At 44.4% G+C, this 13929-nt stretch overlaps 3 protein-coding genes across 3 annotated transcripts; 2 read left to right on the top strand and 1 right to left on the bottom strand.

The window, feature by feature from the left end:
• Nucleotides 1–52: 52 nt before the first annotated feature.
• On the top strand, nt 53–2645 carry SAPIO_CDS2449 (uncharacterized protein; the record flags this gene model as incomplete). The annotated part of the gene is made up of 8 exons (XM_016785464.1): nt 53–828; nt 964–1134; nt 1400–1423; nt 1473–1614; nt 1669–1825; nt 1880–2121; nt 2178–2416; nt 2489–2645. 8 exons carry the CDS (start codon nt 53–55, stop codon nt 2643–2645), a joined length of 1908 nt encoding a protein of 635 aa, XP_016644840.1.
• Nucleotides 2646–2857: 212 nt separating this feature from the next.
• SAPIO_CDS2448 (uncharacterized protein) lies at nt 2858–5005 on the bottom strand (the record flags this gene model as incomplete). The annotated part of the gene is made up of 10 exons (XM_016785463.1): nt 2858–3053; nt 3105–3281; nt 3336–3522; nt 3576–3649; nt 3808–3956; nt 4016–4026; nt 4396–4644; nt 4694–4701; nt 4757–4904; nt 4969–5005. The coding sequence occupies 10 exons, from the start codon at nt 5003–5005 to the stop codon at nt 2858–2860; spliced, it is 1236 nt and encodes a 411-aa protein (XP_016644839.1).
• Nucleotides 5006–5387: 382 nt separating this feature from the next.
• SAPIO_CDS2447 (putative beta-glucosidase I) lies at nt 5388–8250 on the top strand (the record flags this gene model as incomplete). Its single annotated transcript, XM_016785462.1, has 6 exons — nt 5388–5500; nt 5554–5586; nt 5646–5701; nt 5761–7136; nt 7197–8055; nt 8105–8250. The coding sequence occupies 6 exons, from the start codon at nt 5388–5390 to the stop codon at nt 8248–8250; spliced, it is 2583 nt and encodes an 860-aa protein (XP_016644838.1).
• Nucleotides 8251–13929: the final 5679 nt, after the last annotated feature.

The raw sequence follows: 13929 nt of genomic DNA, 5'->3' as shown, positions 1-13929 counted from the left end.
TCTGAACCTATCTACCAATCGTAGCGCCAACTGAACTAACAAATACAGCTTCATGTCGGCCAGTCCGCCTCTATCAGACGCTAGCAGTCTTAGGCAGACCCGAAAGCGTCGCAACTCAACCGCCGCCCTAGCTGGCGACGAGAGACAGGCCCCGAAACAGCGGACGAAACGCACCGCGTTAGCTTGCGAGAGATGCCGCATGAAAAAGCTTCGGTGTATGGGCGGTCATCCCTGCGGTGCCTGCCAACGGGCCAGCGCCGACTGTGACTTTGGTGATCGGGTATGGGATTCCCAGCAGAGCATTTCGGCAACCAACCAGCGGCTCTCTCAACTCGAAAAGACGATTGCGGATCTGGCAGCCAGTTTGAGCCACCTAAAGAACCCGCAACCTGTGGGTGATAGTTGCGCCCATGCCTCAGTACCTCCACTGTCGGGTCCTTCACTTGGGGTTCAAGCCATTCCAGACTCATCAGTCAACGTGAATGAACCTCTGCACCTTGTCTCGTCTCCCAAACAAGTCAGCCCAGCTGCCCAAAGCCAGGGCTCGGATGCTACTCCTAATTCTTTGCGCAGCTCCTCGGCCAATCCTAGAATGTCAGAGACACTCGAGTCCCGCTGGGCCGCCCTGCAACGTAACGTCGCGCCCTTTCCTCCTCTGATGGCCCACCCCACAGTGTGGTCTGAAGAACCAGCAAAGCCTAGCCTAGGTGGTATCGCCGCTCAACCCACTCTCGGGCTGGCCCACTACAGGGCTCAAGTGCACTTGCAGAGCGAGCCTATTTCCGAAGGTATTATTGGGGAGATGGTGGCGAGAGCGCTTTTTGGATTGTAGGTCATGTGGTGCTACCTTCTATCACTCCCCACCTCACTTACCCAACCGTACCTAATCCACGTCTCATGTAGGTTTTTTCAAAAGTGTCATCCGTCGTTCCCACTCTTGGAACAGTACACGGACCTTGACAGCCACTTCGACCACGTTCGATCTTCATCACCATTTCTCTTCACCAGCATCCTTGCCGTTGCCGCTCGCTATTACCCTAGCTATCGGAGGACACAGCCTACTCTGTTAACTTTACCACCCATCTCGGCTAACGCCCTAGAGGGCCTTGCTGATCTCGCTAATGCGCACCTGGGGTTTGTCCTCCTTCGCAAACAACATCAACTATCAGACGTGCAAGCTGCTCTGCTGCTTTCTGTGTGGATACCTAGAGGTAAAGGACAATCAGCAGATCAGTGGATGATCACAGGGCTGTGTACTCGCCTGGCACATCGAATTGGAATACCGGACATATTGAATCGTCCATTTATTTCACGCTTTACCACTCTCGACGCCAACGTAAACATTGACGAGGTCAATAGTGTCTTGCACCAATGGCACACTTGGCTAATGCTCAACCAGTAATGCGCTGCCCACCCTTGTTATGTACGATCCACTATCTAATTCCTGTTCGCAGATATGACATATCACTTAGCCTTGGATTTGGTCGTCCACATGCCATGCCGATCGCTGCCTGCTCTCGGCAATATCTTACTGTCGCACGTATGTTGGGACCTTCAGCTCAAGTCGATCTGGCAGCGGCGGCGTACGCGGCTAGTCTTGTTGAACTTTCTACTGTGAGTTTTTCGTTGCTGTTCCTTTACTGGCTTGCTGACTTGCCCTGGCAATAGATAACGTGGGATTTGATCTCTGGCCTTCGCACCGCTCACTTGCAGCCAAACAACCGGCAAGATGATTATCAACTTGCTGCGTGGAGTAATGTTTCTGCCCTTCTGTCCGATATGAACCCGCGATTAGACGAGTGGGAGCATCAATGGACGTGGGGTGGTGAGTTTTCGCATTCTCCGGCTCTTCGACCTTAGACGCTCACGCACTATCTAGGATCTTACGATGCCGTCACTCTCGGCACATACGCCAAACTAGTGGTGATGTATGGAGAGCATGCTAGGCTGTGCTTGAACTCGCTTTCGTTAAACCTCGTCACTGCGAAAGGGGATGATGAACATCGTCAAAACCAGGTACCGACGGCATATCTGACAAGAGCCTGCGATGCGGCCGTGTCCATTGTCAAAGGCCATCTTGAGTCATCCGGTGACGAGCCACTTATTCGATATGGTGCAGATGTGAGTACACATCGACCTCTGTATGTGTCTTCGCTAACGTGGGCCGCCGCCAATAGTATGTGGTCCTGATACTCGGCCAAGCGACAGTGTTTCTCATTCGGATACTTACGGCTCGGCTAGAGCAGCCTTTGCCAATAGACCGGCTTGTCCTCTTGCACTATCTCAAGAAAGCCATTGAACTGATGGAGGCGAATAACCTATCCACGACTAATATCTGTGGCTGGATAGCCCAGATTTGTCGCGACTTAACACGCCACGCAGGGCTTTCTGTCGATAACGAAGGGATAATCGCCGGGTATGTGTTAACTACTGAATTCCCGATGTCGTCTTCGTCTTAATCCTGTAAGCTGACGCGGCATATGAATAGCTCGGCAGCGCCAGAGCCTAACCTTCCGGAGCCGGACTGGGATTTTGATATCTCTACCTTTCTAGGCCAGAACGTGCCGGTGGGCGAGATAAGCCTGGACCTCGGGGGCTATTTCGACTTTACCCAGTCTTTTCTGCCTCCATCATCGGGGCCATGATTTCGCGGTCTTTGTATCATTTTACTCGACAAGATGATGAGAGAATCCCCATCTGGCGTCACGTCGACGGTTTTCTACCAGGAGGTCTGAGCACGAATATGCATTACTCTTTGACTGGATTTGTACTGTACGCTGCACTCCGAAGACTCATTTGAGTCCCTGTGTCACATTGATAAGGAAATGGTGTTTTTGCTCCCCCTCTTCATTCTTCCCTACTCGCGGTGCTCAAACGTCCCAGTTTTGCTCTTCTCGGCCTGTAGGATCGCAAGCTCGTTGAGTCTCTCGGCGTGAACATCCGGACCGTCAAAAAGCATCGAGACTTCTTCGATTGTATAGTTTCTGGTTTCCGGATACATGAAGTAGGCGAAAACCAGGTAGAATAACAGAATCGTAATATAAACAGCATAACTATCCCTGAGTCAGTCACTGAAATTTGGCCGTCTCCAGTATGTTACGTACTATTTCCATGTGATTGCTTGCAGAGCAATGGGGTTCACAAACTGATTAAAAGCGTTCGCCATGGTACCAACGGAAGTGAAGATAGCGAGCCCTTTGGTGCGTAGCTTGAAAGGCAGAATTTCGGCTGTATACGGGACCGGCAGCGGTGTCCAAGCGATGTCGTAAAAGCCGTAGTATCTTGAGTCACGTCAGATTCTGTAACCGAATGACCAAGTGCGAAGCATTACTCACAGGAACAAGGCTGGGATAACGGCAATGCCCAGTCCGGATTTCTTGGTTGAGTCGAAACCAGCTGAGAAGCCCATAACCAAGCAGTACGATATGAGCATGCCCAAAATAGATAGTAGGAAAAGAGGACGACGGCCAAAGCGCTCGACGTTGAGCGCTGCACCAAATGCCAGTATGAGGTTCCAGATAGCTACAATCTCTTCCATTAGCTGGACGGGTCCTCTGAGAGACTTGACAACCTACCAAGACCGGACGTTAGGAGCGTGATCCGTAACGGCGAAGTGATGCCAATGGAGCGAAGCACGGGCGTAAGATAACTGCAAGACAACATCTTAGTGGAATAGTGTGAAGAAGCTGAGCATTGCGGACCTACTAAGAGATAATGCCATTTCCTACCCAGTTAGATCCTATACATAGGGACAAGAGGACAACAAGGCGTCGCCGGTTTCCAGGTGTCCTGAAGAAGTCTAGATACGATACTTGATGGATGGCACGTTCCTCCTCGATTGCAGCTTGGATCTCGGCCAACTCCCATTGGACGAGAGGGTCATCAACGACATTGTTAGCGTGGTGCTTGCTCAGTACAGCTAAAGCCTCAGCTAGTCTGTTCTTGTCGACTAGCCACTAAGACACGATTCTTCGTTAACCACAGGATATTTTACACGGTCGGCCTGATAACTCACTCTGGGAGATTCTGGACAGCTTAGTAGCGTTACGAGTACCAATAACGGCCCCAGAACCTGGAATATCGACGGCATCCTCCAAGACCAGCTACCCGGGATGTAGAGGCTTGCGACTGTAGCGTACGTAATTTAGCGCGCGGCAATCAACGACTCGATGATAATGAAGACGACCTACAGCATAACAAAGCCGATAGCAGGCTTCCAAAGTAGAAGAAGGGATAATAGCAGCATGCAAGCATCGGTCGCAAACGAGGATGGGCAATCTCTTGAATGAGAGCTGGGGCAGCCACCTTGGCCATCCCACCCCCAGCACCTATGATAACCCGGCCTAGGCGCGTTTCAAAGTGAGCCTAGTTTAATTCAAAGGAGGATAGACTTACCAGCAACCCACATCTCAGATTTTACAGCAAGAGCATTAATGAGACTACCAGCCAGGACAAGCAAAGTCCCCAAGGTCAGGGCAAGTCTTCGCCCAAAGCGTTGAGACACAAAATCACCCAGATAAGCAGTGACTATTGATGGGAGATACAGGGTTGCAGTGTAGAGCCCTAGGATGGGGCCTTTCGGATCGTCCAGGAACTCGCCCCATGAGGCAACAGCTTGCAACCCGTTGAGGAGGCTCGCATCATCTATGGTTCAGTCAGTTGATGAAAGACACGTCTTGTTTACGGTCTTTACTCACAACCCTATTCAAGATGTCTCAGTGCGATGCTCTCCGGACTAGCAGATGGGGTCACTTACAAGATAGAATATGACGAGACACAATCCCAAACTGATGAGGCTGCGTTAGCAAGCAAGCCATGCTGGTCGACGGTTAGAAGGACTCCGCACCATTCTGCGATGTTCCTTTTGAGACAAGGGTCCTTGTACCACTTCTTATGGGTATTGTCTTGTCAACGGTGTTAGTGGCATTGTAATTGCAAAGATCCATCCTTCGTTTAGAATGTTCTTACTGGGTATGTTGGAAAACGAAGAAGTTTGTTGTGCCATGATTCGGGAAGATCAAATGCTCAGAGCGACTGACCAGTCCGTTTCGAAAATTTGGATCAACTGGGTCGGTCCACAGTGAAATCTGGGGAAAAAGTGGGCATGAAAAGGGACGAATATGAGAGGGTAAAGGCTAGTGCTGACTTAGATTAGATTCGGGGAACATCCGAGCCACGAGTTACCTCTTGATGCAACTCGCTACCCCACAGGTGGTGGAGATTCCGGGGAGATGCCGTAGGCCCCAAGCATTTAGTTGGAACTGTATCCAGCGACAGGGGCAACAATAAAGCCAGTTTCCGGCGTTATTATTATCTTTGCTACTCTGATCCCCGTTCTTACAAGAAGAACAAAGCACGAGTCACATCCAACGTAAAGATACATCATAATGGCTAACACGGGAATGGATCGGTCATTTTTGACAGCCTCTGTCGAGGATCTTGTTCGTCACATGTCCCTCACGGAGAAGGTGGCTTTTATCGCAGGGGAGGATTGGTGGAGGTGGGTGCAAATGCGCAATCGTCTCTGCTTATCTTACTGACTTGGCTTGGTAGGACCGTGGCTTTACGCAGGCTTAATATTCCTTCGTAAGGATCTTGTCTGGCTATTTATTTCCGTGGTAGCCTTACTGACGGTTTCTTTCTAGTGTAAAGGTTACAGATGGACCCAACGGTGCCCGAGGGCAATCATTTTCCAAGATGAGTGAGTAATGTAATGGCTTAATATCTCCGCAGACTGTCCTGGCTCTGACATGAACCAAGCCCCTGCTGTTGTTCTTCCCGATGCAACCTGTTTAGCTGCCACTTTCTCTCAGGCCCTTGCCAGCGACGCCGGTCGCTTACTCGCCGCTGAGGCCAAAGCAAGGAGCTCAGTCTGTTTGTTGGCGCCGACCGTCATCATCTGCCGAAGTCCCCTCGGAGGCAGAGCATTCGAATCGTTTAGCGAGGACCCTACCCTTAGCGGTATCGTGGCCTCCGAGTACATTAAGGCTCTTCAAGCCGAAGGCATCAGCGCAACCATCAAGCACTTCGTTGCCAACGATCAAGAGCATGAGAGAATGGGTCAGGACTCCATAATTGGCCCCCGAGCGCTCCGGGAGATTTATCTTCGGCCTTTCCAGATAGCACAAGCCCGCGCTAGCCCTTGGTCGTACATGGCTTCGTACAACAAGCTCAACGGCACCCACTGCTCTGAGCACGACTGGCTGTTGAAACAACTTCTCCGAACTGAGTGGGGATTCGACGGACTTGTCATATCCGACTGGATGGGTACATACTCTGTTGCCGAGGCCATCAACGCCGGACTCGACTTGGAAATGCCCGGAAAACCTCGCTGGCGTCAACTGCAGCTGGTGCGTCAATCGATCAATGCTCATAAGATTCTACCCGAGACACTCGATGAGCGAGTCACTACGGTCCTGAAATGGGTCCAGAAGCTTGCTTCCTTGAACCCTGATATCGTCTATGGCCAAGACGACTCCATAGAATGGACACGCAAGGAGCACCAGGAAGCGGATGCGGCCCTGGTACGGCGTATCGGTAACGAGGGCATCGTACTGCTCAAAAATGAGCAGTCAACGCTTCCCATTCGGCAGGGCAAGGTAGCCGTAATTGGTCCCAATGCCAAGAACGCTGTTATTATGGGCGGTGGCAGTGCAAGGCTTCGGCCGGCCTGGTGTGTCTCGCCATGGCAGGGCCTAGTCGACAACAAACCAGACCGCGTTGAGCTATCGTATACACTGGGCTGCAAGGGTTCCAAGTTCTTGCCCATCCTTGGTGAAGAGTTCACCAGTATGGACGGTGCCACACCAGGTTTCGATATACTTCACTACGCCATCATCGGCGGTAGGCAGGCGAGCCGGCCAGCTGTCTCTGAGGTCTGGAAGAACTCAGACATCATGCTCGCCGATTTTCACCATCCAGACTTGGGGGAAGATTACTTCACTGAGATCCGTGCTTTATTCACCGCATCAATTACCGGTGACTGGCAGTTCGAAGTCAGTGTCACTGGTCAAGCTTGGCTGTATCTCGACGATGAGCTAGTGGCCGACCTGTCCAAAGGACAGAAACGAACTTCTTCTTTCTTTGGAAACGGAGGAAATGGCACTATAATCACGGTCCCAGTGACTAAGGACAAAGTAAGTTGATAGATAAGCCGTGGCCGGATATTTACGTTGCTTCGCTAACTCAATCCTCAGGTCTACCGCTTCCGCCTGGTCCATGACTCCAGAAAGCCTCCACTGGCTCCAGGACAAGACAGCCAGCCATTGCAACTCATTGGCATAAAGCTCGGGTCCCTACCGGTCATCGACGAAGACCAAACAATTGACAAGGCTGTCGAGCTGGCGAGAGCGTCGGATGTGGCTGTCTTGGTTGTTGGGTTAGATCAAGATTGGGAATCGGAAAGCTATGACAGGCCCAACCTGTCTCTGCCTCTCCGGCTAAATGACCTTGTTCATCGTGTAGCCACCGAGGCTCCAGACACCAAAATGGTTGTCGTCCTGCAGACAGGCTCCGCCGTATCGATGCCCTGGCTGAAACACGTTGACTCGGTTATATGGCCTTGGTACGGCGGAAATGAAGCGGGAAATGCTATTGCCGACATCGTCTACGGGAAGGTAAATCCTTCTGGCAGGTTACCAATTAGTCTGCCCAAGAGAGAGCTTGACATCGCTGCAAATCTCAATTTCAAGTCGGCCAGGACCAAAACTTACTATGAAGAAGGCATCTGGGTTGGCTACCGCCACTTCAACGCTAGAGGCATTGATCCCATGTACCCCTTCGGCCACGGCTTGTCATACACCACCTTTGAGTACTCTGAACTCACCGTTTCTGCCTCCGCATCCGCTTTGCCCAGCTCATGGCGGATCAACGTCTCTACTAAGGTGACTAACACTGGGTCGGTTCCCGGTGCTCATTCGGTCCACTTCTACACCACCCCCCCACCTCCGACTTCTAACTCCCTTATACACCCTGAAGTAACTCTACAAGCCTTTGCTAAGACCGCTGTACTGTCACCTGGGCATTCTGAAACTGTTTCTATTGAGATGGACAAATGTAAGTCGTGCTGTGTTAAAAGTTCGGTATCCCGCTAACAACAAGATAGACGCTATCTCGCATTGGGATGAATTGACTTCATCATGGCGAGCCGAGCCTGGCCAATGGCAAGTACAGATCGGGAGAGATGCCCAGACAATGTGCGCCAAGGAGTCGTTTACTGTACCTCCTGGCTTCCAGTGGACAGGACTTTAGTATTGCAGTTATAGACTTAACACTACTCTAGAGTAAATAAGATAAGGCGACAGACTCGGTCCGGCAGCTATTTAAAGCAGGCTTCTAAAATAAACTTATAAGATATTCCGCCTCCTAATTAATATTATTATAAGTAGCGCTACTTTTATATTATTAAAAAGAAATTAAAAAATATATATATACTAATACTGTTATTATAATACTATTATTTAAAATACTAGCTAACTTATATTTAAATTATTATTATAATATTAATATAATAATTAGTTTAAGCTTTTACTAAAATTATATTATAATAGTAAAAATAGGAATATTAGTAAAAAAAGGAACGTTCTTAGTATCACGACATAGCCACGACCAGGTTACAAGAAAGTAGTATAATATAGTAAAACTATAAGTTATATAAAAAAAAAGTTAAATAGGACCTTATTTAATTAATTAATTAAATAGAAGTTTAATAAGTTAGTTATATTTATAATTAACTAATTAGTTAGCTAAAAATATAATTAACTTAAAGAGAGTTTAAAAGAGAAATATCTATATAAACTATAAATTCTATTATATATCTAGTCTATCTTTTAAAACTTTTTAATAATTAAATTAAATATAATTATACTTTTATATTTAAATATATTATAATAGTAAAAAAAGAGATATTAGTAAAAAGAAAGACATCCTAAAGATTCCACAAATATTAAAAGAAGTAGAAAAATATTATTTCTTACTAAGGCCTAAAGCTATAGTTATTTCTTTTTCTTTTCTTTCTCTAAAAAAAGAAGATTAAATTCTTAAATAAATTTTTTAAATTCTTTAAAGATAATAATTATTAGTCCTTTTTTTAATTAATTTTATTATTATTATCTCTTATAAATTATCTTATATAGTAATTCTAGATAATTTTTTTATTATTTTATATATATAAGTATCTTATTATAACCTGGCTGCGACATGGGCTGCCAGGGGAGGCGGTAAGCAGTAGCAGAAACTACAGGGACAGTATGTAATTACTAAAGGAATAATTAGATAGTTAAAGACTAACTAATTGATAGTTAAATAGAAAGAGTCTAACTAACTAGTTAATTAGGGACTAATTAACTAATTATAAGAGAGCTTAGAAGGAAAATATTTATATAAACTATAGTTTACTTTATATATCTAGTTTATTTTTTAAAATTCTCTAGTAGTTAATTTAAATATAACTATATTCTTATACTTAAATATATACTTTTTATTAATATCTTATAAATACTATTTAACTACTTTACTTACTTTATAATAAGCCCCTCAACTCTAATACTAGCTATACTTACCTAATATACTAAGCCTTAGTATTAGGATTATAATATTATATATATAATATAGTAAATAATAATAACTTAAAAAGAATAGATTTTATAATTTAAAATTAAGAATATTAATATAAAATATAGGTTTTATATAAGATCTATTAATATAAAGATATATATCTAGCTAATTAGTCTACTATTTCTATCTTTTTTACTTTATAGTCTTAAAAAATTTAAAAGCTTTATATAGTTTATAATATTAGAAGATATTCTTCACGTCTAATCTCTACTAAGTAATCTGGTTCTGCGTATACTAATAAGTTATTAGTCCTAGGTGTAGGGACTAGCTAAACTATAAACAGTACCTTATTACTAATTATAGGAGGTCTATAACTCTCTTCTAGAAGGTAGTATTCCTCTCATAGGAGTTAGCTCGTAAGAGAGCTCTATAAACTGAGAACTGAAGCATTCTTCCCATATCAACTATACGTCCACGATGTCCGGCCTGATAAGCCGCCGCAGAGAAATAGGAGCCGAGAGAGCTGGGGGGCAGCGATAACTAAAATTTCGATAATAGTAAGTTATATTTATTTAAAGTCTTATCTCAGGTAATTATCAACCGACCTATTAATATAGGGAAAACGCAGTACGGTCTCACACGTCATGACAAGCTACCATATAACCACACTTGACACTCGTCATAGCTGAGCCAAGCTGGAACGTAGCTAAACTGTTTATTAAGAGACGAAGTATTATATTTCGCTCACGTCATATTTAAGACATAGCTTGGGTTTTAGACTAAATGCAGGTAGTAGCACGACATAAGAGACGGGATTAACGACTCGGCCGATAAAAATAAGTCGACCGAGTATACTCATCTCCCAGGTCATTTTTCATAATTTCTCATAAACTACAACCTTGTCAAGCAAATTCCTATAAAATCCCAAATACCGTTCGTAAAAACTCCCATTCTTCCAGGATTTAACCCGGACCCTTTTATCGTCCGAGTCGGTGAGGACTAGTATATTACGACATCAACTCTTCGGGATTTCACCCTTCCTTATTCTATAATAATAATAGTAGTAAATAAATTATCAATATACTATAGGATCATTCCTAGTCCGAGAACTTCTCCGGCATTGCCTCCAAGAGTTCGACCCTCGTAAAGGAAGACTCGTCGGTCCAAGAAAGAATATTTACAAAAGGACAGTATTGAGAGCGGTTGAAGGACCACATCTATAGAAGCGGAAGGGCTAGCACTACCTCCTAGTCGCCGAAGGCGGCACGAGTTGGGCGCTCATTACTACACTATTACTCAATCCCATAAGATTTGGGATCCCTATAAGACACATCCCTAAAATCCAATCTTGACCGCAAGCTATAAACTATTCTCTCCTCTTCAAAAGGCCGGCAATAGCAATATTATTAATACTCCTAATAGCCGGACTTACCTTGTCCATCTCTATATAAGGCCTGTAGGTAAAGAACATCAATATATTCTTAGGCGCAAGACTAGGATCCAGGAGGCATATTAGGCCAGTGATGACTGGCTATACATCAAGAATAGCCCTACTCCAAGTATTACTGTCAACCTACCGGCCAGTCAAGACAACAATGTTTACTAGGCTAAACAGCTATACACTTTTACAAACAGCTGCCTGAAGATTTCCAGTAGCCGCAATCTACTTACTACCTAACAGTGACAGCGGACTCGAACAGTCAGCGACAGCTTCTTCTAATAACAGCAGAAAAACTAAATCCGCATTCTGCTCTAGATACACTCTTATTTCCACTGGCCAGCATACCCAACGAGGGTAAAGTGACATTAGCACTGTCTATACTTAGGAGGGAGACTCTAATTCTCTTATATACTTAAGGGTAAAGAGTTAAAGGATATTAAACTACTATATAATACATCTATTCTTTCAGATGAGTGCGCAGCCGATAGAGGCTACTTACCCTTTACTACTACTTTTAAGTATTACCTTCTCCAATCTAGATAGTTTAGAAACAGAAGCTACTTTAGATTATTTCCTTTGCCCTCCAGTTAAGCATAAGGCAGACCACTATAATATCTAAACTTAGGATAGCTAGCGTATTTGCCAGATAACCTAGAAATCGAACGAGACCTATGGTTTTAATGCCTCGGTAATAACTAATTAGCTTATCACCATTACTAGTACAATAAAAGCTGGATTCCCCACAACCTCCCCCCAGTACTATAACTTTGAACTCACCCTCGCACATAGATACACCAAGTTCATAACCAGGGACACTTTACTACATAGATATAAGGGCCCCACCACAAGCCCCACACAAGCACCTCTCTACAATAGTAGCCTATAAGGTAGTCAGATTATACTCCAGAGCTCTACGACATTGTTACATGATTACATGGTCCTCAGGAGCTTAATTTAGGTATTATAGGCCTATTTTCCAGTTTTAACTCCACACAGGACTTAGACAACAGCATTTTTATAACCAACAAAAGCAATCATAGGCTTTATCAGAAGCTTTATATAAGAAAACTCTAAGCCCTCAATTCATCAAAGCTCTTCACTAAACATCCATAAAATAATAAACACTACTAACTCAGAGCATCATACCTCTTTCTCATAAATCACCATAGCAAAATTCAATAAAGCCTAGAACTACAAGGTTTCCCAGGCTATCACAGCACCCCAGCCAGTATTAACTCTTAACACTAAATACTAGTAGCAACACAAGAATTTACAGACACTTAATCTCCTCCTCATATTCCCTCTTCTCTCTATATTTACTATTAAATAGGTTAAAGTTATTACTCCTTATTTCTATATACCAGAGTCTAATCCTTAGTACTAGTTTTAATAGGTCTATAATAAACAGTCTCCAGTCAGTAAAGATATAGAGAGACTACTTCAGTAAACCAAAAGGTGCCACTCTTGGCCTTTTCAATACCACATATCCAATTAGCAGCCTCATATCAATCCCATTTATACCTCTCATCAATAACACATAAGGACACAAAGCAGGTCTACTTACTAATAGCATTATTTATTATATCAGAGCTACACTCCAAGCCAGCACTCAGAACCTTCCCATATTTATTATTACTCATAGTATTCTCAGTATTAGTACCATACAGCTAAGCACATACAGCAGACCCTTAATTACAGAGATAGCACACCCTGCCCATCATACTACTACTACAGCTCTATTCCAGACCTCATAGGGATTAGGAGCCATAGTTACCACCTAGGCCACTTTTAGGTCCTTCCACATCAACAGCACATAGGCATAGAGGATCCCTTCAGCCCTCCAGGCTCTCCCATCAGTCATCCAACTCACTAATCTCTACTTCATTCCAGAAAGCCCCAGATTTCTAATTTTGAAAGACTAATCAGAGGAAGCCCTTACTATTCTTACCAAGTACCACACCAAAGGCAATACAAACAACCCATTAGTTCAATTCAAATACCACAAGATTCACGAGGCTCTAGAGGCCGAAAGGAAAATTATTACAGAAAGCATCCTTCAAGGTTATCTCCAATTCTTCCAAACTCCAGGGAACTATCACTAACTTCTAATTCTAGTATAGAGCATATATATTAGTCAGATGTCCAGGAATGCCTTCATTTTATATTACCTAGTTCCCATCTTAAGCTCCATCGGAATCAAGAGCAGCCTCCAGCAGACTCTCATCAACACCACCCAGCAAATATTATCCTAGGTCTCGGCTCTGTATTTCACAACACTCCCCACAAAACTGGGTCACCGAACACTCTTTCTAGCCTCTGGAGTGTGCATTCTATGTTGCCTTGTCACCATTACCGCCGGGAGCGCGGAGTTTGCTAAAGATAACTCCAACAAGAGTACCAGTTATACCGTAGTTGCCTTCTTATATTTGTTTTCGCTAGCATTTAACCTGGGCTACACTAGCAATCTGGGTCTATACATGGTCGAAATCCTTCCGTTTGCGCTGCAAATACGGGGCGCAGGTCTATTTCAGCTATTCTAGACTTGCTGGACAGTCTTATCAACCTTCGCCATCCTTATAGGTCTTGAGGATATGGGCTAGAAGTTCTACATTATTTTTCTGCCTTTGGTAGTTTGCGAATTTATTAGGGTTTATTTCATCTTTCCAGAAACCAAGGGACCTATACTCAAGGAGATTGCTCTCATCTTTGATGGTCTAGGAGCCAATACACCACGTAGAAAGGAGGCGGATCCTGAAGGTATTATTATTACAGAGAAGGAAGGGTAATTTAAACTATTTCAGGGGATTTTCAGTGGGGTCTACGACAACTATTTCACCTCAGCAGTGTAGGTAGGGTTGATCTATTGGGCCTAATTTATTATCTACCATTTACCTTCTTTATTCTCTAGGTTAATAGTTACAGGCAATTCGTCA

This window comes from Scedosporium apiospermum (assembly GCF_000732125.1).
Source record: "Scedosporium apiospermum strain IHEM 14462 chromosome Unknown SEQ_SAPIO_0086, whole genome shotgun sequence".
NCBI classification, from domain to species: domain Eukaryota; kingdom Fungi; phylum Ascomycota; class Sordariomycetes; order Microascales; family Microascaceae; genus Scedosporium; species Scedosporium apiospermum.
This window is presented reverse-complemented; position numbering and strand designations above follow the sequence as displayed.